General features: G+C 43.4%; 2 protein-coding genes across 2 annotated transcripts; one reads left to right on the plus strand and one right to left on the minus strand.

Annotated features, from left to right (window-relative positions):
- Nucleotides 1-2,288: 2,288 nt before the first annotated feature.
- LOC124012675 (DNA-binding protein RFX5-like) lies at nt 2,289-14,406 on the minus strand. The gene is made up of 11 exons (XM_046326540.1): nt 14,371-14,406; nt 6,808-6,957; nt 6,597-6,630; nt 6,421-6,503; nt 5,835-5,918; nt 5,169-5,294; nt 4,877-4,993; nt 4,469-4,547; nt 4,152-4,350; nt 3,934-4,028; nt 2,289-3,814 (listed from the first exon to the last, which is right to left on the minus strand). Exons 2-11 carry the CDS (start codon nt 6,915-6,917, stop codon nt 2,759-2,761), a joined length of 1,983 nt encoding a protein of 660 aa, XP_046182496.1. The 5' UTR covers nt 6,918-6,957; nt 14,371-14,406; the 3' UTR covers nt 2,289-2,758.
- Nucleotides 14,407-14,988: 582 nt separating this feature from the next.
- Nucleotides 14,989-19,236, plus strand: LOC124012676 (proteasome subunit beta type-4-like). Its single transcript, XM_046326541.1, has 7 exons — nt 14,989-15,149; nt 15,667-15,873; nt 17,459-17,605; nt 18,081-18,162; nt 18,526-18,642; nt 18,768-18,856; nt 19,071-19,236. Exons 1-7 carry the CDS (start codon nt 15,034-15,036, stop codon nt 19,081-19,083), a joined length of 771 nt encoding a protein of 256 aa, XP_046182497.1. The 5' UTR covers nt 14,989-15,033; the 3' UTR covers nt 19,084-19,236.
- Nucleotides 19,237-25,506: the final 6,270 nt, after the last annotated feature.

The raw sequence follows: 25,506 nt of genomic DNA on the forward strand, positions 1-25,506 counted from the left end.
ATACTGGTTGGGGAGAAAATCTATTAAGACAGACATAGGGAATCCCTGTTTTCCCAGGAAATAGTGTAGTGTGTAGACAAACTTGTGTCCTCACCAATACAGTACGAAATGAATGCATCATGAATTTACATAAAGTTTCTCTCTTCATAAGCCCATAGTTTACAGAAGGACAATAACATGGCATAGGCTAATAATAAAGTCTAATTCCGTAGTGCTCATTCTCAATTCAGTCAAATTTCACCATCAACTCTAATGAAAAATAAAGCTAACATAGCCTCATCTAAAACTACCTCAAGCATATAGCAGGTTTTTAATCATTGTTTTAATTCCTAGTAATCACTACTATTATATGTTCTAACCAACAGGCTCTTCCCTTTTTGATTTCTTCATATCAGTGCAAATATTCTTGTTGTCTGCTTCAATTTAATTCCAAAAGGGCTGAGGCTGGGGATCACAAATTGAAATCGCCCATTGTCAAAGGACGGAAGGTATAAAAAACACAAAACCAGCCTATTTAAGGTTGATGATACTTTGGATGATATGCTGGGTTTGGATTGAAGGGTATCAATATCTTACATTATCATGTACTGCTATGTATTGCAATATGCCTCAGTTCAGCACCAAAGATGTATGCACCCCTAGGCAAAGCCAGAGGCTGAAAGTTTGGCAAAGGGTGACTAAAAATAGTTGTCTCTGCCAGACAGTTTGAAAATTATATAATATTTATACACTCTAGGACTAAGGTACAACATCCATAACTTATATAAAAAAAGGGCTTGGCAACCTGCATTAGCTTAGCATCAGGCTAAATCATTTTCTAAATCTGCGCTAATATTTCATTGTCTCTTTGCCGCGCTCAAGGTTTTACACTAGGCTCGCAGGTTTGTGCTTTGACGCTTTCGCCCGAGGTGATGCAAGTTCAAAATAGGCATATTTAATGACTGTTTGTCATAGTCTAGCCTATATGGTGTCTACGTTTCGTAATCTATGCTAAATCGCTAACAGGAAGTGCTGTAATATTGGCTTGACGACCTGGTAAGTGCTCGCGTTGTCACACTCCAATTTAATGGATTTGGAGAAGGGGGAGGGGGCAAACTCACAATCTTGTCACACAATTTTTTACAACACTGTGGCAGACCCAGTTCTGATGCTTGAGGGGGGCATCATTTAAATGCAGCTCCACCAGCAGCGAGTCATGCATTCTCCTTTACTCTGGAAGTCTATTTGAAAGCACAACTACAAACATTAACATAACACAACCAAAGATATACAGTCGGAAGTTTACATACACTTAGGTTGGAGTCATTAAAACTTGTTTTTCTTGTTAACAAACTATAGTTACGGCAAGTCGGTTAGGACATCTACTTTGTGCATGACACAAGTAATGTTTCCAACAATTGTTTACGGACAGATTATTTCACTTATAAATCAGCCAAGACATCAGAAAAAAAATTGTAGACCTACACAAGTCTGGTTCATCCTTGGGAGCAATTGCCGAGCGCCTGAAGGTACCATGTTCATCTGTATAAACAGTAGTAAGCAAGTATAAACAGCATGGGACCATGCAGCCGTCATACCTCTCAGGAAGTAGGCACGTTCTGTCTCCTAGAGATGAATGCACTTTGGTGCGAAAAGTGCAAATCAACCCCAGAACAGCAGCAAACAACTTTGTGAAGATGCTGGAGGAAACAAGTGCAAAAGTATCTATATCGACATAACCTGAAAGGCCACTCAGCAAGGAAGAAGCCACTGCTCCAAAGCCGCCATTAAAAAGCAGGACAACGGTTTTTGGAGAAATGTCCTCTGGTCTGATGAAAGAAAAATAGAACTGTTTGGCTATAATGAGTCATCGTTATGTTTGGAGGAAAAAGGGGGAAGCTTGCAAGCCGAAGAACACCATCCCAACTGTGAAGCACAGGGGTGGCACAAAATGGCTTAAGGACAACAAAGTCAAGGTATTGGAGTGGCCATCACAAAGCCCTGACCTCAATCCTATAGAAAATTTGTGGGCAGAACTGAAAAAGCATGTGCGAACAAGGAGGCCTAAAAGCCTGACTCAGTTACACCAGCTCTGTCAAGAGGAATGGGCCAAAATTCACCCAACTTATTGTGGGAAGCTTGTGGAAGGCTACCCGAAACGTTTGAACCAAGTTAAACAATTTAAAGGCAATGCTACTAAATACTAATTGAGTGTATGTAAACTTCTGACTCACTGGGAATGTGAAATAAAAGCTGAAATAAATCAAATGTTACTCTGACATTTCACTTTCTTAAAATAAAGTGTTGATCCTAATTGACCAAAGACAGGGAAGTTTTACTAGGATTACATGCCAGGAATTATGAAAAACTGAGTTTAAATGTATTTGGCTAAGGTGTATGTAAACTTCCGATTTCAACTGTATATTATTTAAAGAAAATAAACACTGAGGGGAGTTCCTCTCAGGGAGAGTAGCACTTAATACCTTAAAAGGTCCGAACCCGTAAATACTCCCCCCCTCGTCATAAGAACTATGGAACCGCCTTTATTGCTCTCTCTGCTCACAATTACAAAGACAAACATGCAGTTAGAGTCACAGCAAAGAGTTATAAACGGAAGGTCAACAGGGATTAATAGTGTTTAGGCTTCATCGATCCTTCTTGGCTCTCTGCACTACCAATCTTGGATTTCCACCAATCGGGGAGAAGACGCTACATGGGAGAAGATGATTGGGGGTGGTTATCCTCCCCCTAAGGGTAGTATAAAGTCCCTTAGTGCTCCTTAGTCTCTGGGACAAGGAAGGCCAGGGCTAGGTTCTTTAGAGCTCTCATCGGGTGTGGGGCCACCCTCCGAGCTAGGCTGGGCAGTGGGGGTCGAGCTAGCCTGGCCAGTGGGGGTCGGCAGATTGTCCGAAGGCTCCACGGGGGTGAGGGTGATCTCCACCTCCCCTCGATCCTCCAGCACAGTGGGCAGGGGCAGGCGGTGCTGGGGGGTAGACTGGGAGTTGTTGTTGTTCTTGGTGATGATGGTGGGTGGTCTCGGGGCCCTCTGGATGACCTCTACCATGGCCCTGCCCATGTCCCAGTTTGTGTGACTGGCCCCTGACAGCAGCAGCACGGGCCGTGGGTCAGTCTCGAGCACCACGCCCCGGTGCTCTGGGTCACCTGTGTCTGCTACCGAATGCAGCTGACCTAGTACCACGGCCTGCTGGTCCTGGAATACGACCTCCACCACCTGGGAGGAGGAGGAAGAGCAGGCTTTCTGGATCACCCCTCCGGTGAGGGAATTCATAATAGGGGCTTGGTTGACCGAGGGTAAGGGTGGAGGGGGCGGCTGCGGGGGGGTGGTGTCCTCTGGCCGTGGCTTCCTGGGTCGTCCTCGTTTACGTTTGGCCGGCGTGCCTCCCGGCCCGGGGCCCCCACTTGCAGCCTCGGGGGCCCGTTTGCCCACTGCGCGAGCCCTCTGCACCACCGACGTTGGTGCCACGGGCGCCATAGTGATTGATGGGGCTTTTTCCCTGTCGGGGTAGGAGAGGCTGACGCTCTGGGGGAGGATCATGACGGGGAGAGCGCCCCCTTGCTGCTGGGGCAGGGCAGTCATTGTGATGACTTTCATGCCGCCTGCGTCTTTGGGCGCCAGCGAGGGAGGCGAGGAGCGCACCGAAAGCTGGGACTTTTCCGGGACAGAGCTCCGAGGCAGGATTCGGGGCAAGTGTTTCATCAGAGCCTCCACCTGCAATTCGCGACCCCCCGGGCGTACCGACTCCGCCCCTTTCATAACCTTGTCACTGGACTGCAGTTTCCCTGGCAACGACTGATCCCCAACATCTTTATCCCTCTGAGAGAAACAACATCATTGTGTTACATTAAATCAATATAAGTAGACATGGCTCATTATTACAACTTCATGTACTTTGCGTTTAGTCTTTGAAAGGGTATTGTTGATGCACTCACTACCTTAGCTTCAGAGCCGCTCCCTTCCATCTCTGGCCCACCTCCTTTGGATGGTACTGGGTTCTTCTTGATCACCTTGTGGGGCTTTGCAGGACCTCCTGTGAGACAGAAAAATCACAAGAAATTCCAACCATAAGATGGTTGCGGATGGTATTGAAGATGACTGAACACAGTGTAACGAGGACGACTGAACACAGTATGATGGAAACACTGAGGCTCACCTGCCATAGCGGCAGAAGTGACAAGTTCAGCCTGGCTGCAGCGCGGATTGACGATGTGCTCCTGCACAAGAAAACGGGCGATCTCGACCACTGTGTCAAAGGAACGCTTGAGGATCTTCTGGGCCCAATCACAGATGAGCTCACAAGCCGCCTCCGTCACCTCTTGCTTGTAGGTCTGCACCAGCTCCGTCAGCTCCGACTACATGGACGTACAGCCTTAATCACTACTGACAGTCATTTTTGCACTTAGCTATAGCAAAAGCAATGGTAGTGTGCTATCATCTAACCAGGAAGTGCAGTTGGCTAGTCATACATACTGGGTCGTTTTTCAGGTCCAGGTTTGGCAACAGTGGCATGTTTAGCACCGTCTTCCTGCGGATTCCACTATAACAATACGTGTCAGCGGAGGAGTTAAGGAATAACTGTAGACAGAAAGGGGAACCCCACCCTCTCCACTTATCAATAGATTATGGTAATACTTTTTGATCCTTTGTACTCTGTGGCATTATTCTATCCACATTCCCCATATTGTGCAAAAATATAAAATAGGATGCAAATAGGATGCATTGAAGTATGGGTGAATCCCTGAATTCCATCCAGCATTCAGGGAGAAGCTTGAACATTTCATTTACAGGGTCAATGCAGTTGTGGCAAACAAAAGTAAAATTGCGTTAAAATGCTTAAAGGGCCTCCCAAAACAACCTCGTAACAGACTGAAAGGATATTTGGACTGTCCCCTGCCACCGAGCCTCCGGGCTTTGATGTTGGGGAAGATGTCACGGATGATCTTCCCAAAGTTGGCAGCACTCAGAGGCCGGTGCTGCAGGTTTTCACAGTATCTCCTGGGGGATGAGAGTGTAAGAGATGATAACATTAGCTGGGTTGTTTTCATTAGTGCACACCGTAGCAAAGCGTTTCAAACGGGAAAACGAACATTTCCTATTGATGTCCAGGTAGTCCGGGTTCACGAGTACATTTGTAACTCAGTCACAGCTGTGCCTCATGACATGAACTTACTTGTATGTCTCGTAGACGTCTTGCTTGGGCAGGCAGGTGTCTGCATGCTCCTCCAGGTGGCTGCGGATCCAGTTGCAGGTGTGCAGCTGGTCAGCTGTGTTGAAGGAGCTGGGGTCACTGCTGCTGCTGCTCAGGACAAACACAGCAAAGCAGTACATCTCAGCAGCCATGTTTTGCTGATACATTTTTTCTTTCTTGTGGCGGGAAACAAAGTGACAGTTCAATGTAGACATTTTGAAACAAGTTAAGGCAGTGAACATTAAAAAATCTAAGGAGGAGATTTACACATCCCCAACTTCTCAACCGGTGCCTCCCCCCAAAAAAAGAAAGATGAAAAGCCAGCACAAGGTTCATGTTGCTGCTGTTTTATTCCAGCTCAAACATGCATTGCTGCCCTGGCAATAATAATAATAATAATCAATATGCACTCACATTTTGGCAAGCAACTAAATAACAATCACACAATGTCAATCAGTGTCAACTGTTTATAACAGATTTATAAACTATTAACTAAATCATTTATAGTTTATAAACTACTTATAATAGCATTTATGAATCGTTTTAAGTGTAAAGTGTTATGGGGGGAAATCAGTATGTGACTGGGTTATTGAGCTTTGTATACATGTTGACAATAACACCCATGAAAACGTGGACCTCTTCCCTTACCTTGGCAGTGTTCTCTCCTCCAAAGCTGACATCGATGCAGAAATACACCACCGCCTAAGTTGTGCCAGCGGGGCCATTGCCAGACTGAGAAAAAGAGTTTGGGGAATTTGGAGATGCGTGCATGTTCGAGATACATAGATCTGCATGGTCTGTTGAATCTCTGCATCTCAAACGCACACAATAACATCCAGATCAAAACTAAACTTAAAACCACCAGCAGGTAGGTACAATGCACCCCCTTCTGGATGGACCACTGCGGCAACGCTTGCTTGCATGACACCTAATGTATCTCTAATGGACTGACTGGAAATAAAATAAAAATGGAGGAAGGCCATCCACGGTAGGGCTGCACATCATGAAAAAGACCTCCACCGTGCCACTGAGGACAAGCGGCAACAACGAAAGGAGAGGATAAACATCAACCACTATCAGCCACTACCACCACACACACACTGGCCTCTTCAGTGGGATTTGTGAGTCATACATCAGCCTCTTCAGTCATCTGAAGAGCCACAAATATGTCCCTCCAGGAGGACAATCATAGAGTGCTAGACCCAGAGTGATTTCTGATGATAATGATGCTCACCTTTTCTCCCCTGAACTGGGGCCAGAAGGCAGCTGGAGGTAAAGGTAGAGTTTGTCGTTGTCAGAGAAGCGCTGCACATCTTGCTGTGGGTAGGTGAGACATAGGATACAGTCTGGGTCATTCATAGACAAGGCAATTCATACACAGAGCAATACCAAAGATGTCTTGGTACTCACCAGGATAACGTCCACTTTGCCCTGTACATTCTTACTGTGAAAAGAAACAGCTATTACAAACACATTTCTGCAGACTTTCTAATGACACTGATGGATAAGCTGTATGAGATAAATGGCAGGAAATGTTGGAGAGGGTGCTGATACTACACAATATTTTAGTACATTTTGATGATTTAAGCAGTGGCTGTGTGGACAGAGGGGTGGGACTTACGAGATGTTGCTCTTTAGTTTCTGCAGCAGCAGGCTGGGCTCTGTGTCTCCCTCTACTGAGTCCAGCCCCTCTCGCTTGGAGGGGTCCGCCTTCAGCCTGTCCTCCGTCATTGTTTGCTCACACAGCGGTGGCAAACACACCCTGAGGCCTCTGAAATGAGGAGAGGAGGGTAAACGTTATAACACTGTTCTAAGCACTGTGGAATTTGCTGGGGGCTGTCATTTGATATTTTAAAAGCAACTTTTAGTTTTAGTTGAGGATGTTAAATCTATCCCTCCACATCCAATAACACGTTATTGGACATGCACAATGTTAGTGAATTTTCAACTGATAAGCTGCCCAACAAGACAAGACAGAAGAAGCCTTCATTTCGTTTCATTTAAATCCAAATGGAAACTATGGATTATATCTGACTATGATGATGGTAGTACTGATAGAAGTTAGTTTCTGGTTAAATCCACCAATGGAGTGGAGCAGAGACCAGGCTTGGAATTCAGCTCCAATTAAATCGATTCGCCCAAGGTCAATACTTAAAAAATATATATAATCTATGACTAAACCCTTACCTATGTTTATCCTCTTTAGTTGCATGCCTTTCATTGATTGCTGAAATCCATACTCTTAAAAAATAAATGTCAAATACAACCATTGACTGTTTGCTCAGTGCTCAACAGGTTAGAGCGTTGGGCCTCTTCAGTCATCAAATCCCCGAGCTGACAAGGTACAAATCTGTCGTTCTGCCACAAGGCAGTTAACTCACTGTTCCCCGGTAGGCCATCATTGTAAATAAGAATTTGTTCTTGACTGACTTGCCTAGTAAAGTAAACGTTAAATTTAAAAAATATGATGGCAACACAAATGCGTATGTGCCAATTGAATCTCAACAAGGAAACTGTCTGTGAGTATGTGATTAACATTTATTGAAAAGTGGTACAAAAGTCTGGAAAGTTGCATCAACTAGGCTGGATTCTGTGAGAGAATTAAGGCTATTGGCTATATGACAGGCTCACTTTGCCTTTTAACTCATCTTTCTTCTCAAATCCGCAGGACATAAACAATATAGAGGTAAGATGGATATCGATTTTGAGACATGACATGTAGTATTTTCTTATTTTAGTATACAATTTTCATATTAATTCAAAATCTCTTATCTTTTTTACAAGATTTCTCACAAAAACAAGCGTATCTCTGTGAAAATGTCAATGAAGCACTGAGCATATACCAAGAGTTCTTTCAAATCCGTTTACATTTAATTCAGCTCGTGTCATGCTAATTTAGATTTTTGTGACCCGCATTTGCATGTTGAGTTTGTCTATCCCCACCAGACGTGATCAGGACACAGAGGTAGAAATATCCAAATGAACTCTGAACTATATTCATTTGGGGACAGGTCGAAACTTATGAAACATTAATGGATATTTAGCTAGCTAGCTTGCTGTTGCTAGTTAATTTGTCCTGGGATATAAACACTGGGAATTACATGTACAGGGTCCTTTTCTGCTGGATCTTTGTAGAATATGGACCTATTTTGAGGCACAAAATCATGTGTTCTCTACTCTGACAATTCATCCAAAAATAAAAGGGGAAACCTAGTTAGTTTCTAGTAATCGCTCCTAGTTCAGTCATCTTCTTCTGTGGATTTTATATGGCAGTTGGCAACCAACTTTAAGGTGCTTTACTGCAACCAACTGGACTGGAGTGTGGACCTCGTTCATCTTTCAATCACCCACGTGGGTATATGCTCCTAAAAACCAACGAGTAGATGGGACAGGCAGGACTGACAGCACATCTAAAATAGAACCAAGTTCTATTTTAGCACCTGGCTACGCAGATACTTGTTGATGCGCACGAGCAGTTTGGATGAAATGATTGAATAACGTGCATGGGTACATATATTTTGAAACGCTTGGGGTCGCATTGCGGCCGGTGTTGTCAGCATGTAAGTGTTTTTAATTTTGGAAATCTGTTCCAAAGTATTATAATATGGAATATGATATATTCCAACGCATAATAGAGATATACAGTGGGGCAAAAAAGTATTTAGTCAGCCACCAATTGTGCAAGTTCTTCCACTTAAAAAGATGAGAGAGGCCTGTAATTTTCATTATAGGTACACTTCAACTATGACAGACAAAATGAGAAAAAAAATCCATAAAATCACATTGTAGGATATTTAATGAATTTATTTGCAAATTATAGTGGAAAATAGGTATTTGGTCAATAACAAAAGTTGATCTGAATACTTTGTTATATACCCTTTGTTGGCAATGACAGAGGTCAAACGTTTTCTGTAAGTCTTCACAAGGTTTTCACACACTGTTGCTGGTATTTTGGCCCATTCCTCCATGCAGATCTCCTCTAGAGCAGTGATGTTTTGGGACTGTTGCTGGGCAACACGGACTTTCAACTCCCTCCAAAGATTTTCTATGGGATTGAGATCTGGAGACTGGCTAGGCCACTCCAGGACCTTGAAATGCTTCTTACGAAGCCACTCCTTCGTTGCCCGGGCGGTGTGCAAATACTTATTTTCCACTATAATTTGCAAATAAATTCATTAAATATCCTACAATGTGATTTTCTGGATTTTTTTTCTCATTTTGTCTGTCATAGTTGAAGTGAACCTATGATGAAAATTACAGGCCTCTCTCATCTTTTTAAGTCGGAGAACTTGCACAATTGGTGGCTGACTAAATACTTTTTTGCCCCACTGTATACAGTGTGGTCCCAAATTATTGACACCCTTGATAAAAAAATAGCAATAATGTGTCACGTTCTGACCTTAGCTCCTTTGTTTTAGTTTGGTCAGGGCGTGAGTTGGGGTGGGTAGTTCTTTTTTTCTATGTTGTGGTTTTGTGTTTGGCCTGGTATGGTTCTCAATCAGAGGCAGGTGTCATTCGTTGTCTCTGATTGAGAATCATACTTAGGTAGCCTTTTCCCACCTGTGTTTTGTGGGTGATTATTTCCTGTTTAGTGTTTTTTCCATTCACCTTACGGGACTGTTCGTTTGTCGTTTATTGTTTTGTTCAGTGTTCAGTTATTTTATAAAAAATATGAACACTTACCATGCTGCGCTTTGGCCTTCACCTTCTTCCACCACAGACGATCGTTACATAATGACTGTATATAATAATTCAAATAGTGAGCTATATTGTATTCAAAAATAATAATTGGAAAATTACAGTGCCTTTACAAAGTATTCACACCCCTTGACTTTTTCCACATTTTGTTGTGTTGCAGACTGAATTTAAGTTGCATGGACTCTGTGCAATAATAGTGTTTAGCATGATTTTTGAATGACTACCTCATCTCTGTACCATACACATACAATTATGAGTAAGGTCCCTCAGTCGAGCAGTGAATTTCAAGCACATATTCAATCACAAAGACCAGGGTGGTTTTCCAATGCCTCACAAAGAAGGGCACCTATTGGTAGATGGGTAAACATGTAAAAAGGCAGACATTGAATATCCCTTGAAGAATGGTAAAGTTATTCATTACAATTTGGATGGTATATCAATTCACCCAATCACTACATAGATACAGGGGTCCTTCCTAACTCAGTTTCGTAGAGGAAACCACTCAGGGATTTCACCATGAAGTCAATGGTGACTTTAAAACAGTTACAGAATGTTATGGCTATGATAGGAGAAAACTGAGGATAGATCAACAACATTGTAGTAACTTCACAATACTAACCTAATTGACAGAGTGAAAAGAAGGAAGCCTGTACAGAATAAAAAATATTCCAAAACATGCATCCTGTTTGCAGTGGTGTAAAGTACTTGAGTAAAAATGCCTTAAAGTAATACTTAAGTAGTTTTTTGGGGTATCTGTATTTTACTTTATATTTTTGACAACTTTTACTTCACTACATTCCTAAAGAAAATAATTTTGTTTTTACTCTATACATTTTCCCAGACACCCAAAAGTACTTGATCCATTTTGAATGCTTAGCAGGACAGGAAAATGGTCTAATTCAAGCGCCTATCAAGACAATATCCCTGCCCATCCCTACTGCCTCTGATCTGGCGGACTCACTAAACACCACTGCCTGATTATAACAAGGAACTAAAGTAATAATGAAAAAAATGTGGCAAAGCAATTCACTTTTTGTCCTGAATACAAAGTGTTATGATTGGGGCATATCCAATACAACACATTACTGAATACTACTCTCCATATTTTCAAGCGTAGTGGTGGCTGCATCATGTTAGGGGTATGCTTGTAATCGTTAAGGACTGGAGCATTGTTCAGGATAAAAAATAAATGGAATGGAGCTAAGCACAGGCAAAATCCTAGAGGTAAACCTGGTTCAATCTGCTTTCCACCAGACACTTGGAGATCAATTCACCTTTCAGCAGGACAATAACCTAAAACATAAGGCCAAATCTATACTGAAGTTGCTTACGAAGAAGACAGTTAATGTTCCTGAGTAGCCAAATTACAGTTTTGACTTAACTCTTCATGAAAATCTATTGCAAGACCTGAAAATGGTTGTCTAGCAATGTTCAAAAACCAAATTGACAGAGCTTGAAGAATTTTAGAAATAATAATTGGCAAATGTTGCACAATCCAGGTCTGAAAAGCTCTTAGAGACTTACCCATAAAGACAACTGTAATTGCTGCCAAAGGTGATTCCACAAATTTTTGACTCAGGGGTGTAACAAGTTCTTCCACAACTATCTCGACAAACCTTTTCTGTATGGACCTCGCTTTGTGCACGGGTGCATTATCATGCTGAAACAGGAAAGGGCCTTCCTCAAACTGACAGTGCCACATTGAAAGGCACTGAGCTCTTCAGTACGGTCCATTCTACTGACAATGTTTGTCTATGGAGATTGCATGGCTATGTGCTCTATTTTGAACACTAGTCAGCAACGGGTGTGGTTGAAATAGCCTAATTTCCAATAAATTTGCCAACATTTTTAATAACGGTCATTTTCACTGTCATTATTGGGTATTGTGTGTAGATGGTTGAGAAAAATATATATTTTATCCATCTTGAAAATAGGCTGTAATAAAATGTGGAATAAGTCAAGGGGTATGAATACTTTCTGAAGGCACTGTATATTATTTTATACTAATACAATTGCTCAGAGAAAGATATTTTGTTGAAACAAGTAATAGTTTTTTCTCGCAAAAACCCCTAAAGATTCTTATAAAAAAAGTAGTCAAAATGTAGGATTTGGTCCCATATTCCTAGCACGCAATGACTACATCAAGCATGTGACTCTACAAACTTGTTGGATGTATTTGCATTTAGTTTTGGTTGTGTTTCAGATTATTTTGTGCCCAATTATAAATTAATGGTAAATGTAGTGTCATTTTGGAGTAACTTTTATTGTAAATAAGAACAGAATATGTTTCTAAACACTTCTACATTATCCTAATATGGATGATTCCATGATTACGAAAAGTCCTGAAATGAATAGTTAATAATGATGAGTGAGAAAGGAAGTTACAGAGGATCAAATATCATAACCCCAAGACATGCTAACCTCCCCTGTTATTGGTAATGGTGAGAGGTTAGCATGTCTTGGGGGTATGATCTTCGACCCTCTCTCTAAGTTTCTCACTCTCATTATTGTTTCAGGTTAGGATTATTAAATGAAGAATAGTACTGCAGAAGTGAAATAGTATTTTTTTTCCATTTCAATCTTGTGTCAATATATTCAATGTATCAATATGAGCATATTTTTTGAGAAAATTCTGAGTTTGGTGTGTACTGTATAGCCATGCGTGCTACAGCTACACAGAAGGGTGCAATTCGGGACATTCTTGCATCTGCATTATCCTCTTTCTATTGCTAAATTATTCAACTCGGACAGGTGGGAGAGCTCCAATACAGTAGGTGGTATTAATGCACAATCATGTTGGATGGTAGGAGCCAATACACCTAAAAGAAGAAGGGGGAGGGGCGACAACGGTAGTTAGCTAGCCGTACACAGGTAGACAGTGTCTTTCGTCCACACCTGTCATGCACTGTTATCCTGCAGTTCTGTTAACTACGATGAGGGCAGGCGTTCGGCGGGGGGGAGCGAAGGACACAGCAGGCAGGAGCGACAGTGTGCTAGCTAGCGCACGGTGTCCCTAACTATCAAGTTAACTAACACACGGTGTCGCCCCAGCCTCCCGCCTGCTGTGCTAGCGGGAGGCGGGGGCGACCGGTAGAAACTGTATTTCACCACCGCCTGTCGGCCCACAACAGAAAGCTGTGCCCGACAGGCAGGGCAGGGGTGAAGGACACGACTTCCACAGCAGGTGGGAGGCGGGGGCGACACCGTGCCCTAGCTAATTAGCAAACTAGCACACAGTGTCGCTAACAAGCTAGCTAGTTCGCTAGCACATGTTGTCCCCCCAGCCTCCCGTGCTAGCAGGAGGTGGGGGCGACCGGAAGACAGTGTCCTTCGCCCCGGCTTGTTGGGCACTGTTTTCCTGCAGTTCTGTTAAAGACAGTGAGGGCAGGAGGGAGCGAAGGACATCGAGGCGGACTCCGCCAATAAAACTCACATAATACTTGTATTTTCCTTTTGACTCCACATTCAAAAGTGTCATATGCATGAAGACATCCAGGAACCAATTGGATGCTCATGGGGGGGTTCATGAAGGAACCAATGGGATGCTCAAGGGTGGCCACATGCAGGAACACCCCGAATTGCGGGCTGCAGCTGCACACTATTGCAGCTACAAGGCTGTCCCCTAAATAGAAAATAAGTCAATCAGTTGAACAGCCAGGGACACTCCCACTACGGCAACCAACGTACTATCAGTGTCTGGAAAAATAATAATACTTGGGAGTGAAACATGCACGATGCTGTCTGCATTTCCAAAACATGACAAACTGGCGAATACGTAGGATAATTAAAAAAGAAGTGTTCCTAATTATAAAGCTTGATTGGCATAATACTACAATGGCGCATTGACAGAGTGCAGCCGCTGTCAAGCTGGCTTACCCGGCTGTCACTAGCACGGTGCCGAAATACTATGAGGCATGGTTTTGGCGTACCAATACCTGCCATGACATGGGTCTTTTTCTCACTAGCGTTGCAAACTACTCGCTTCACTCTCAGCTAGCTAGCGACTTCCATTATTTGAGGTGGTTAACAATGGCTTTTTCATGTCACAGCTTGTGCTATTCTATGGTCATATGCGCTTGCAATTTGCATACTTCGCGCTTTATCGACACAACATGTTTCAATTCACCGTAGCTAGCTTGCTAGCTAGCCATCTGGCTAGGCACACACTGGTGGTCAGTTTTTTTGGGAATAGAAAGCACATATAACAAACGAAGAACAAATAAGCTAGTTTGATAGGCATTTAACACGTGTAGATTCACTGAATACTAGTATTCAATCTAAGCAAGTGACTTACGTTAGCTAAACTTGATAGCTAGCTAGCTGGACTAGCATTAGCAAGCAATGAAACACCTTTTGAAACATTAATTGTAACAGAATTCAAACTTTTTCAACAATATATCAAAGTAATGTTTAAATTGCGCATATAATTCGGTGATACATATAATAAAAACATATTTGACTATTTTATAAAAGAAAAAGAAAGTACCTGAGCCAAAGATACAGCAAAAATCCCCTTTCAGATTTTTTTTTGTGATTGGACAAATATGTCATGTCTGCCTGACTACAAAGCAAACGTAAATTCCAATTGGTGGATTGTTCTAATTCTTCTCGGATACCAAGTGTAAGTTAAATTCTATTGGTTCAATTGCTTTATTTTCTTGCTAAATATTATTGTGATAGGAGGCGTTATGGTTGGTCTGCCCAGTAACTGAGCTGATGGCTCGTCTAAGAAAATTCTGCCTAGTGACAGAAACTTGATTGGTTTACCCATATATGAATATTTTATTTCCTTTTGGGCTAACTTACCCCATGCACAGATCTAGAATCAGTGTACTACAACTATCCGAACGTCGCCTTTTAAACACAGGAAACGTAAACCTGACCTTGGATCAGCATCTAGTGCAATTTAACTAACAATTTAATTTAATTTTACTCTTTTCCTTCTGACTAAATCATCGAATATTTATAATAAAAGTAACAGTTATTGATGTGTTTTATTTATTATACTTCGGGTTAAGGTTTACATGTGGTTATAAATAAGATATATAATGTTTGGCTTTTGTTAGAATTGTCTGCTTCCTGTATCCCATAATCTTTGCAAAAGAACACAACACGAGCAGCTGTGTCGTCACATCCGCAAATTTGTAACATGGATCCAAGCGGTTTGAAGCTCAATTTCTGGGAGAATGGACCAAAACCCGGACAATTTTATTCATTTCCTGGCAGCAGTTTAGCCCCAGGATGCGGACCTATCAAACACACTCTGTAAGTAAATACATTTGAGTGGAGACCCTAATAATGTCATCCCACTTTCGATTTCCTCGGTACGCTGCAGTGCTGTATCATCATGGTGGAGCTAGCCGATGTAGTTAACGTTAGCTCACTGACTACTGCCCTATTATTTAGTTGGGATACTAGTTAACTAAACTGAATATGTTCACGCGCTATCTTATTCTATTTCGCACAAATTGACTGACGTGATAAGTTGTCCATCTATGCCTCGCCAGTTATCTACCTAATCATATTGCGCTTACGGTAGCTAATGCTAGTATGACATGGCAGTGAGGTAGCTATCTAGCTAACAAACTCACCACCACGAAGGATGCTATAGAAGCATATTATGTAGCTAGTCCTACTCCCGCCATATATGTTATATATGCGCGTGCATGAGCCTAAATGGACGTTCAGCATGCATTCCTCTGTATTGCATTTTTAGTGTAACGTTTGCTAATAAAACTTTCCCATGACAAACTATCTACATTTTCCCCTCCCTAAACTTTAGAAACCCCATGGTGACGGGAACATCAGTGTTGGGAGTGAAGTTTACAGGTGGAGTCATCATCGCAGCTGACATGCTGGGCTCCTATGGTTCCCTGGCACGGTTCCGTAACATCTCTCGTCTCATGAAGGTGAATGACACCACCATCCTGGGGGCTTCCGGTGACTACGCAGACTACCAGTACATGAAGCAGATAATCGAACAGATGGTGTAAGTTTGAGGTTTCTTTCAGAAAAATCAGATATGCTGTCTTGGTCCTTTATGGTGAATATTTACATTAATGTTTTAAAAGTATATATATGCTTTTGTTTTAATTTATTTATTGTTGACTCTTAAAAGGCACACACACAGAAAATGGAGTAGTTCATAATATAGTAGCATTCATAATAATAGGTTGGTTCTAGAAAGGAGAAACCGCAAGAGATGCCCTTAGCTTTGTATGCTTAACTCACTGACATTGGCACACAGAAGCAGATCTGACTATCTCTGTCAATGACATCAGTGTGTTTGCATATGCTAGTGTCAACATATTTTATATACAGATATTATCCATTGACAGAACTATTTGAATATGCACAACATGAGATGAAAAAATTAAGAAATGAGGTTGAGTTAAACTCCAAGTTTTTTCCCTAATGAGCCAAATTGAAAGTTGCTTGGATGAGGTCTTTACTAGAAGAGAATACATTTCAGATGCGAGACCTCTTTTTCTAAGCAGTACCTTGTGAAAGGGATGAGGATTAAACTTGGTTTCCCAAGGTACCACATAACCGCTCCTCGCCGAACGTAATTGTAAGTAGAAAAAGTGCTTTCGCAGGTTGTGCTTTTGTTGGACGTCTTGGAATGAGCCATCCCCCATCATTTCTGAACGTACTTGGGTTTTTACCCCCTCCAGACACATGGAGATTAAGGAGTACATTTTTTTCCAAGACAATTTTTTTTTTTGTAAAAAATGTAACCTTATTTTAACTAGGCTAGTCAGTTAAGAACCAATTCTTATTTACAATGACGGCCAAACACACCCTATGGGACTCCCAATCACGCTGCATGTGATAGAGCTTGGAATCGAACTAGGGATTGTAGTGATGCAGTGCCACTGCGATGCCCCGCTGTGCCATTCGGGAGCCCAGGTGGTGCAACAGGGAGCATTGATACTGAAAACATTTGTGGAAGGGTGTTCATTTTAACCACTGAAAAACGCAATTGAATTTAATTATTATTATTACGTAATTTATGTACATTTTTTTTTACATGATTCAGTACAATATTTTGCATGGAGGGATACATTTGTACTCTCAGATATCTAAAATACTGGACCACTGGGATGTTTAACGGAATAGATTACTCTCGTCTATTGTTCAGTGGTAGTAATGCAGACTTCCCCCAATTGATCTTGTATCCTGCAATTTTGCTAAAAGCATTAAAGATATCTAAAAGGTGGGGAAAAGAGTGAGAAACAATCTGGAATAATATGTCATCAGTATAGATATTTGGTGCCATAGATTGTAATAGGATCATAGCAGACTGACTACGGGGTTGAGAGAAGGCAATTAACAATGAAGAGGACTTCCTTGGTGTGTACTTCTGGAGATGGAAAACTAACGGAAGCAGATAGATTGGAGTATAGGGTCTGGATCATTGATACAAAGTATAATAATGGGTTTTAAGGAGATTGGGGCAGGATCTCTTTGTTTTAATGGTTTCTGGCAATGAGTCATTTCCCTCACTTGGGGTGCTGAAACCTTGGTTATCTCCCTGAGGACCACCACTGATCAGGTCTGTGTTTACATCCCAGGATCGATGAGGAGCTCCTGGGGGACGGTCACAGCTACAGCCCCAAAGCCATTCACTCCTGGTTGACACGGGTAATGTACAACCGCCGCAGCAAGATGAACCCACTGTGGAACACTGTGGTCGTTGGGGGATTCTACAACGGCGAGAGGTGGGATGATTTTTCAGCATCTTTAATGTGCATTTTTTTGTCCTTATCAGAAATAAATCCCGAGATGTGGAACTCTTGAAATTGCTTAGCAATTTAGGAGTGCCCGTTGACAATGTTGTCATGTTAGATCAACAATGACCCTGGTTAGTTGCCTTTTTTATTTGACCTTTTAACTAGGCAAGTCAGTTAAGAACAAATTATTATTTTCAATGACGGCCTAAGAACAGTGGGTTAACTGCCTTGTTCAGGGGCAGGATGACAGATTTGTACCTTGTCAGCAAGGGTCCGTGTTGAACTCTTGCAACCTTTCGGTTACTAGTCCAACGCTCTAACCACTAGGCTATGCTGCCGCCCCTTTTAACCAACCTCATAGGTCTTGATGTTAACATCAAACTGAATTGAGACCTGCAGCTATAAATATTGTAACTAGCTACGTCAAAATAAATGCATAACTTGTCATCTTGTATTTCTCTAGCTTCCTGGGCTACGTGGACAAGCTGGGTGTGGCCTATGAGGCACCTACAGTGGCGACAGGGTTTGGTGCTTACCTGGCCCAGGTGAGGACAAATAAGCTAATGAAAACACGAGGGGACTAATATTGAGAGGCAGTAATAACTTCTATACATTTCATAGTTTAGAATGTATCTTTTAAAATCAAAGATAAAATGCCATAGTTTCTATTCCCATGATTGGCTGGAGTAGTCATTTATTTTTAAAGTCGTCGAGCTACACTTTTTCATAGAAATAGTGGCAACCCCTTCAGGGATAAGAAAAGGAATGAGTGTAATCTGTACTGCATGATGAATCTACTACTTCATGGTAATACTCTATGTAAAAATGAATGTTCCACAGTTGGAGTTCAACAAAGACCCTTGCAGTACGTATGGGTTTGTTTAAGGTTATTCTGTGTGTCCATGCAGCCCCTGATGAGGGAGGTGGTGGAGAACAAGGTGGAGATCACTAAGGATGAGGCGCGAGCGCTGATTGAGCGCTGCCTTAAAGTGCTGTACTATCGCGATGCTCGCTCCTACAACAGGGTGAGTCGTTAGTCTCGTAACACTCCTGAATTAGTTATTTTCAACAGCATATAGTTAATTTCTGTTTTTGAAGCTACCAGTCTCATAGCCATTTGTGACATGACTGATGTTTTGACTGTTTTTAGCATGAGATTGCCATTGTGACAGAAGAAGGTGTGGAGATTGTTGGCCCCATGTCCTGTGAGACCAACTGGGAAATTGCCCACATGGTCAGGTAGGTTATAGCCACATGACTCATCGTGACTGTCCAGTCAGAAGTGTCCATGAAGTTGGCATTTAGTGTACTTGTGTGTAGTACATCACTTGATAGGAAATTGTTGTTTAAAGCTGTCATTTGTCCTAAATTGATTATAGCATTTAACTGAAGATACATTGTAGATTAGTTCATCTTAAGTGATATGAAAATGTAATTTTCTTTTCTTTTGCAGTGGGTTTGAATAAGGACGACGTTGGCGATTCAGGACTGTATGTTAAGCCACACGATCAGTCTGTTCCATGACATTCTAAAATGTTAGCGCTTTGATAAAGGCTGCTATGTAACCAATTTAGTTTTTCCCACTTTTGTAATATGAAAAATAAATGTACATTTCTGAATGGGTGAGTTATTTAAACTTGAATGACAATCAGGCTTAAAATAAATTAAATCTAGTGAAGTTCTGAGAAATTAGATTTATATTCTGTAATTGGAAAGGTCCACACACAAGCAGAGCTAAGGGTAAAGGTTCTTGGGGAGGGGGGACACCTAAACTTGTTTTTGGTTCAACCAAACAGTTCGTACCTCAAAGGAAAACCCACCATTAAAGCAGGCTTGACACTTTATTTCTTATTTAAAAATGGAGAATCATTCAGGTGATAATAAAAATATGTAAAGCCCAGGGGTAGGATGTAATCCAAGAGAAAGCAGTCGGTAAGGCATCAACATCTGAGATTTCCTTGGAACGCATAGTTGGTTTTCTTGAGGTAATTTATCGCTGTGGACAGGATTTCTTTAAAGGCTAGATTGCTTTTAGTACGTAGATCAAATGAAGCAATGGCCTGTCTATCCACTTATGTGATAAAAACAGAAGCCAGTCTTTGGAGGATATATTGGCACGGGTGTTAGGTGAAGCATACATTTGTCATTTAGCAGACGCTCTTATCCAGAGCAACTTACAGTAGTGAGTGCATACATTTTCATACTGGTTCCCCCGTGGGAATCAAACCCACAACCCTGGTGTTGCAGGCACCATGCTCTACCAACTGAGCCATACAGAATCATACAAGTGAGTGAAGTTAAGTACACTGCTCAAAAAAATAAAGGGAACACTTAAACAACACAATGTAACTCTAAGTCAAACTGTCCACTTGGGAATCAACACTGATTGACAATACATTTCACATGCTGTTGTGCAAATGGAATAGACAACAGGTGGAAATTATAGGCATTTAGCAAGACACCCCAATAAAGGAGTGATTCTGCAGGTGGGGACCACAGACTACTTCTCAGTCCCTATGCTTCCTGGCTGATGTTTTGATCACTTTTGAATGCTGGCGGTGCTTTCACTCTAGTGGTAGCATGAGATGGAGTCTACAGCCCACACAAGTGGTTCAGGTAGTGCAGCTCATCCAGGATGGCACATCAATGCGAGATGTGGCAAAGAAGGTTTGCTGTGTCTGTCAGCGTAGTGTCCAGAGCATGGATGCGCTACCAGGAGGCCAACAACCCAGCAGCAGGACTGCTACCTACGCCTTTGTGCAAGGAGGAGCACTGCCAGAGGCCTTTAAAATGACCTTGTTTTAAGGACATTACAAAGTTGGATCAGCCTGTAGTGTGGTTTTCCATTTTGAGTGTGACTCCAAATCCAGACCTCCATGGGTTGATAAATTTGATTTCCAGTGATAATTTGTGTGATTTTGTTGTCAGCACATTCAACTATGTAAAGAAAAAAGTACTTAATAAGAATATTTCATTCAGATATAGGATGTGTTATTTTAGTGTTCCCTTTATTTTTTGAGCAGTGTATATCAAACGATCCCTACTATAGAAGGGACATTTTGCTCTTAAAAAAAAAAACTCCCCAATTTCATATCCAATTTGGTAGTTAGTCTTGTCCCATCGCTGAAACTCCCCTATGGCCTCGGAAGAGGCGAAGGTCGAGAGCCATGCGTCCTCCGAAACGACCCTGCCAAGCCACACTGCTTAATTAACCCTTGAAGCCAGCTGCACCAATGTGTCGGAGGAAACACTGTCCAGCTAGCGACAATCAGCTTGCAGGCACTCCCGGCCCGCCACAATGAGTCACTCACATGTCGCTACACCCGTAATAACATCTGCTAAATGTGTATGTGACCAATAAAATGTCATTTAAAGCACGATGGGACAAGGACATCCCAGCCGGCTTGACCATTGTGCGCCGCATCATGGGTCTCCCGGTCACAGCACAGCCTGGGATCAAACTGATGCAGTGCCTTAGACCGCAACATTTTGCTCTCTAAGCCAGCCTATGAATGACAGTTTCAATCAATTCTAAGGAGTTTGAGTACAAGTTATTTACAAAGTCTTTAGTCTACAGTGTTGATGGAAAGAGACTGATTAATTGCATAAAACAGGTTAGTCATATTTAATGATTTAACCTTAGGGTTACACGTAAGACAAAAACGTGTACAACAGCAGCTTGTGATAGAAAATGTACAAAAACATTTCATTATGTGAATGTTCCACCCACAAAAGAGCAAAAGTTACCTCACCTTCCCAAGAGAAAGGAATGAATGTGTGCACACAGTTAACAGGGGTTTGGTAAAGTCTCCAGAGATATTCCATTTCTGCTTCAAATGTCCATGATTCCCTTGGGTTGAAACAGTGCTGAATGATCCATGTCTGTAGTCTACTGTGAGTTGCGAGTCCGCAAATGATCAATCTCAGTTTCCTCAAAGCCATGGAAAGATTCCAGATCGCTGTCCTTCTCAAACACCTGTTTAAGAGCTTGAGGGTTGGGTGTCGGCGAGGGCAAGGTGTACTCAGACGTAGTGTCCGAGACCACCCCTTTGTCCTCTGGCTCCACTTTCGTTAGCGCTTCAGAGCTCCTCTTTGCCGACTTTGCTTGAGAAAGGCTGACCAGAGCCTCAGTCAGGCTCTGTGCCAGTTCAGCTGGACCTTCCTCTCCTTCCTCCTGTGGCGGTGTGCTGACCATCATGAAGGACTGCTGGAGGATCTTGGGCTGCGTGGCCAAGCACGAGACCATGTCACCCAGACATTCCACCAGAAGTAGAGCCAGGTCGCCCGGCCCCAGAGCCACAGCTCCTTCATTCTGGGTGTGCATCTCGCACCAGCGGGCCTGCAGGAACTCCTTCATAACAGGTACTACGCACAGCTCCAGGGGCTGCAGGCGACAGGAGCAGCCGATGGGGATCACCGCCGGCAGGGTGTTGCTGCTGTTGAGAGCGGCCAGAAAGTCATTGGCCAGGTGGCCGTGGTGGGTGTCCATGATCAACAGACCTTTTCCCCCCGCCTGGGGGTTCACGTGCTTCTGCCACACTTTAGAGAGCCACAGCTGAAGCCGCTCGTCGTCCGTAAAGCCCCCCGGGCGCGCCTCCAGGATGACAGAGTTCGGGATGGCCTTGTGGAGGTATGGAGGGTTGCCTTTGAGGAACACCATGGTGGGTAGCATGGTGCCATCGGCCAGCCCTGCTAGGACCACCTCCATCATGGGCTCCCCGGTGCCGATCAACTGGAACGCCTCAGGGCTCGTCTTGAGCTTATCCAGGTCCAGGAACACAGAGAGCTCGTCGACGCATCCCATGGAGGGTGGCCGGAAACCGACATCTTTGACCTGCTTGCAGACAAAGCGAGTGAAGATGCGGACGCTCTCGTAGACGTTGCGCGGCAGCGGGCGCTTGGCCGAGCAGGTGGCCTGCAGGCTGAGGTTGTGGCGGAGCATGAACTCCACAGCCCACTCGTAGAACTCACCGATCTCGTGCGACTCCTCCAAGGCCTGCGTGGCTGTCTGGAGCAGGTTTTCCTCTGTGACTGGCAGCTGCTGCTCCCGCTGGCACATCACCCACTCTGCGATGCGGTCCGTGCTCCAGATCCAGTCCTTCTGAAGGCGCTGGTTCTCCAGCTGCAGCATCCAGTCCTGGATGAGCTCTGGCTCGGTGCCAAAGCGCAGGGATGCCTGGGGGAAGCCACTGCATAGGGCGTAAAGCAACACCTTCAGCTGGCGCAACGTCAATTTGGTTGCCCCTTCTTTCCTGGATTTGCCCATCCTGGCCTCTCCTCCATGGAACAGCTCTCCGTTGGACCCGTGGGACTCCACTGCCTGGTGTTCCATCACATGGCCCAATCCTCTGACCTTGGGGGTTGTCCAGACACCATTGGATTCAGCAGTGGAGGGCATGGTTTTATTAGGACCAAGGACCGTGATAGTCATGCTGGGTTTGGAGGATAGGAGCGGTTTGATAGAGAGCTGGGTGGAACTATTGCCAGCTGGTAGCAGATGGATAGGCACAAAGGACCCTCCTTGACCCGGGCTGATTTCCCTAATTACAAAGCTACAAGAGGAATGAAAACATGTTCATTATTACATTTTTCAGGAAGCTCAGTAAATGACACACACATTTGATAATGTAGCAATGGAGTGTCGCAGTGCAACCAAAGTGTAAATAGACTTGAGAGCCAACTCCAGGTCTGTCCAGCAGTAAGTAATTTCACTCAATATGTAAGAGGATATTAAATACCTTTGAGAACCCTCCTCGGGAACTTCTGGATGGAAAAAAGAAACATAAGAAAGTTTGACCTACAAAGATACTTGAATACCAGAACGTGGAACTCAAAAAATCTGGTCCCGTGTGGCTCAGTTGGTAGAGCGTGGCGCTAGGTTTGTGGATTTGATTCCCACGATTCTCTGGATAAGAGCGTCTGCTAAATGACTAAAATGTAATGTAATTACCTTCCATCTCCGGCTTGCTGAAGCTTGCAGCATCATGGTCTTGGTGATCCACCAGGTGGTTGGCCATCATATCTCCAACCTTGGTCTTGTAGTTACAAGACGTGCACCTCATCTCATCCATTCTGACACGGGACCAACAGAGGGTTTAGAGCAGTCCGTATTAAATAAAAACACACTATATTCAGTTGAATACAGCTCAACAAATTCGGACTAAACGATTGTTACCTTGGGTATGACTCGTACATGGCCAGGTATTGGGTGGTGCTCTTACGAGTCACGTGGTTACTGCAAGTGAAAAGAGACAGAACCTGTGTCATACACCCTTTTCCAAACCCACATCATTTTAATGACCCTCTATGATGGAAGAAATCACTTAGGAAATGTTGAGTTGACAAAATCTTGGTGTTGAGCGACATCACTCACTTGATCATGTGGTTGGCATAGGCGCGGGAGCAGCATGTGCAATAACGACACAAGGAGCAGTGGACGTAGGTGGGGAAGTGGTTGGCAAAGTCAGGAATCTTAAAGGCGCACTCCATGCAGTTCTGTTGGGCCAGCGATGCACTGTGGGAAAAGGAGGTGAAATGAAGGCAGAGGCAGGTTACCCATAGTGCACAGCGATGGAATGTCCAAGCTTTTCCATTTTACACATTCAATTTCTATCTGCAGCATCCCAGAACACTGCTCCGAATTATAAACTGTCAACAGTTGTACTGTCTGACAAAAGCTAAACACTGTTTACAGTATTTATTTAAACACAATGGAGTCTGAATAAAGCTTGGAGTCAATTCCATATCAAATCAGGGTGAAAAACGTCAACCCTCTTCAACCTCATCTGGAACTTAGTGAGCAGCTCCATCAGGCTCTCGACAGGCTTCTTCTTGGGCTCGGGTTTTTGGGGAGCAGATGGAACGTCAATCACTTTGGAGGGCCGGAGGTCTCCTCGGCCAGAAGACTCCTGATGGAAGTACTGCTTACCCTGCAGCGCGTAGGCCCTGATGGTCACCTGGAACAGAGAAATATTCTTAGACCACTCTACTAATATACATGACTAATATTCCAATTATGCACAGGGAAAATGTAAACATCACAGCAAGACTTTCCCATCACAGAGAAAGTACAGACAGAAATGACAATTATAAACTGGTGGGCCGAGCCCTTGAATGCTGATTGTCTGACTGCCATAGTATATCTGACAATATACCATGGGTATGACAAAACATTTTTACTGCTCCAATTACGTTGGTAACCAGTTTATAATAGCAATAAGGCACCTCTGGGATATGTGGTATATGGCCAATATACCACGACGTAGGGCTGAATCCAGGCACTCTGCGTTGCGTCATAACAGCCCTTAGCCGTGATATATTGGCCATATACCACGCCCCCTCGGGCCAAATTGCTTAAATATCACACTCCAGCAATCACTCACACGTGCGCACATACATAGACAAACACACACTCCTCACCTTGGTCCCAGGCTTCAGGCCCTCCAGCTGCCTTGGCTTGAGGTGGGTCTTGTGGTACTGCACCTTGTGCTCTGCCCGGTCCTTGGCAAAGAGGAACTGCAGCCGACACCGGTCGCATTGAAACACTGTTTTTTTCTGCACATAAACACATAGGAAGAAAAACACAAGGAGGGTTTCAGAACGAAAAAGGAGTGGAACGGCCATATATGTAGCATGTCACCTCATTGAGTTTACCTGGTGGCGGCTGTAGTGGTTCTGGTAGTTGCTGCTGGAGCGGAACAACTTGAGGCAGTAGGGGCACAGCAGATTGGCCGTGCCGTTGTGGACCTCACGGAAGTGGGCGAAAACGTCCACATACAGGGACGAGCGGTAGTCGCACACCTTCACATGAACCCATGAGACTATTTTAAGGGTGAATTGCATTAGGAGACACTACATGTTGATATAGTGAGCTTTCACCCAGGACAGGA

Source organism: Oncorhynchus gorbuscha, linkage group LG24, assembly GCF_021184085.1.
Source record: "Oncorhynchus gorbuscha isolate QuinsamMale2020 ecotype Even-year linkage group LG24, OgorEven_v1.0, whole genome shotgun sequence".
Classification (NCBI taxonomy): domain Eukaryota; kingdom Metazoa; phylum Chordata; class Actinopteri; order Salmoniformes; family Salmonidae; genus Oncorhynchus; species Oncorhynchus gorbuscha.

What these genes read in the sequence shown, in the direction of transcription:
- LOC124012675 (XM_046326540.1), bottom strand. Translation starts at nt 6,917, where the DNA reads ATGACGGAGGACAGGCTGAAGGCGGACCCCTCCAAGCGAGAGGGGCTG. An exon ending in GGTGGCAGGGGACAGTCCAA is followed by an intron (nt 4,548 to 4,876) that starts ATATCCTTTCAG and finishes CTCCGCTGACAC; the next exon opens with GTATTGTTATAGTGGAATCC. An exon ending in GGAGCGGCTCTGAAGCTAAG is followed by an intron (nt 3,815 to 3,933) that starts GTAGTGAGTGCA and finishes TGTTTCTCTCAG; the next exon opens with AGGGATAAAGATGTTGGGGA.
- LOC124012676 (XM_046326541.1), top strand. Translation starts at nt 15,034, where the DNA reads ATGGATCCAAGCGGTTTGAAGCTCAATTTCTGGGAGAATGGACCAAAA. An exon ending in GGACCTATCAAACACACTCT is followed by an intron (nt 15,150 to 15,666) that starts GTAAGTAAATAC and finishes CCTAAACTTTAG; the next exon opens with AAACCCCATGGTGACGGGAA. An exon ending in GGATTCTACAACGGCGAGAG is followed by an intron (nt 17,606 to 18,080) that starts GTGGGATGATTT and finishes GTATTTCTCTAG; the next exon opens with CTTCCTGGGCTACGTGGACA.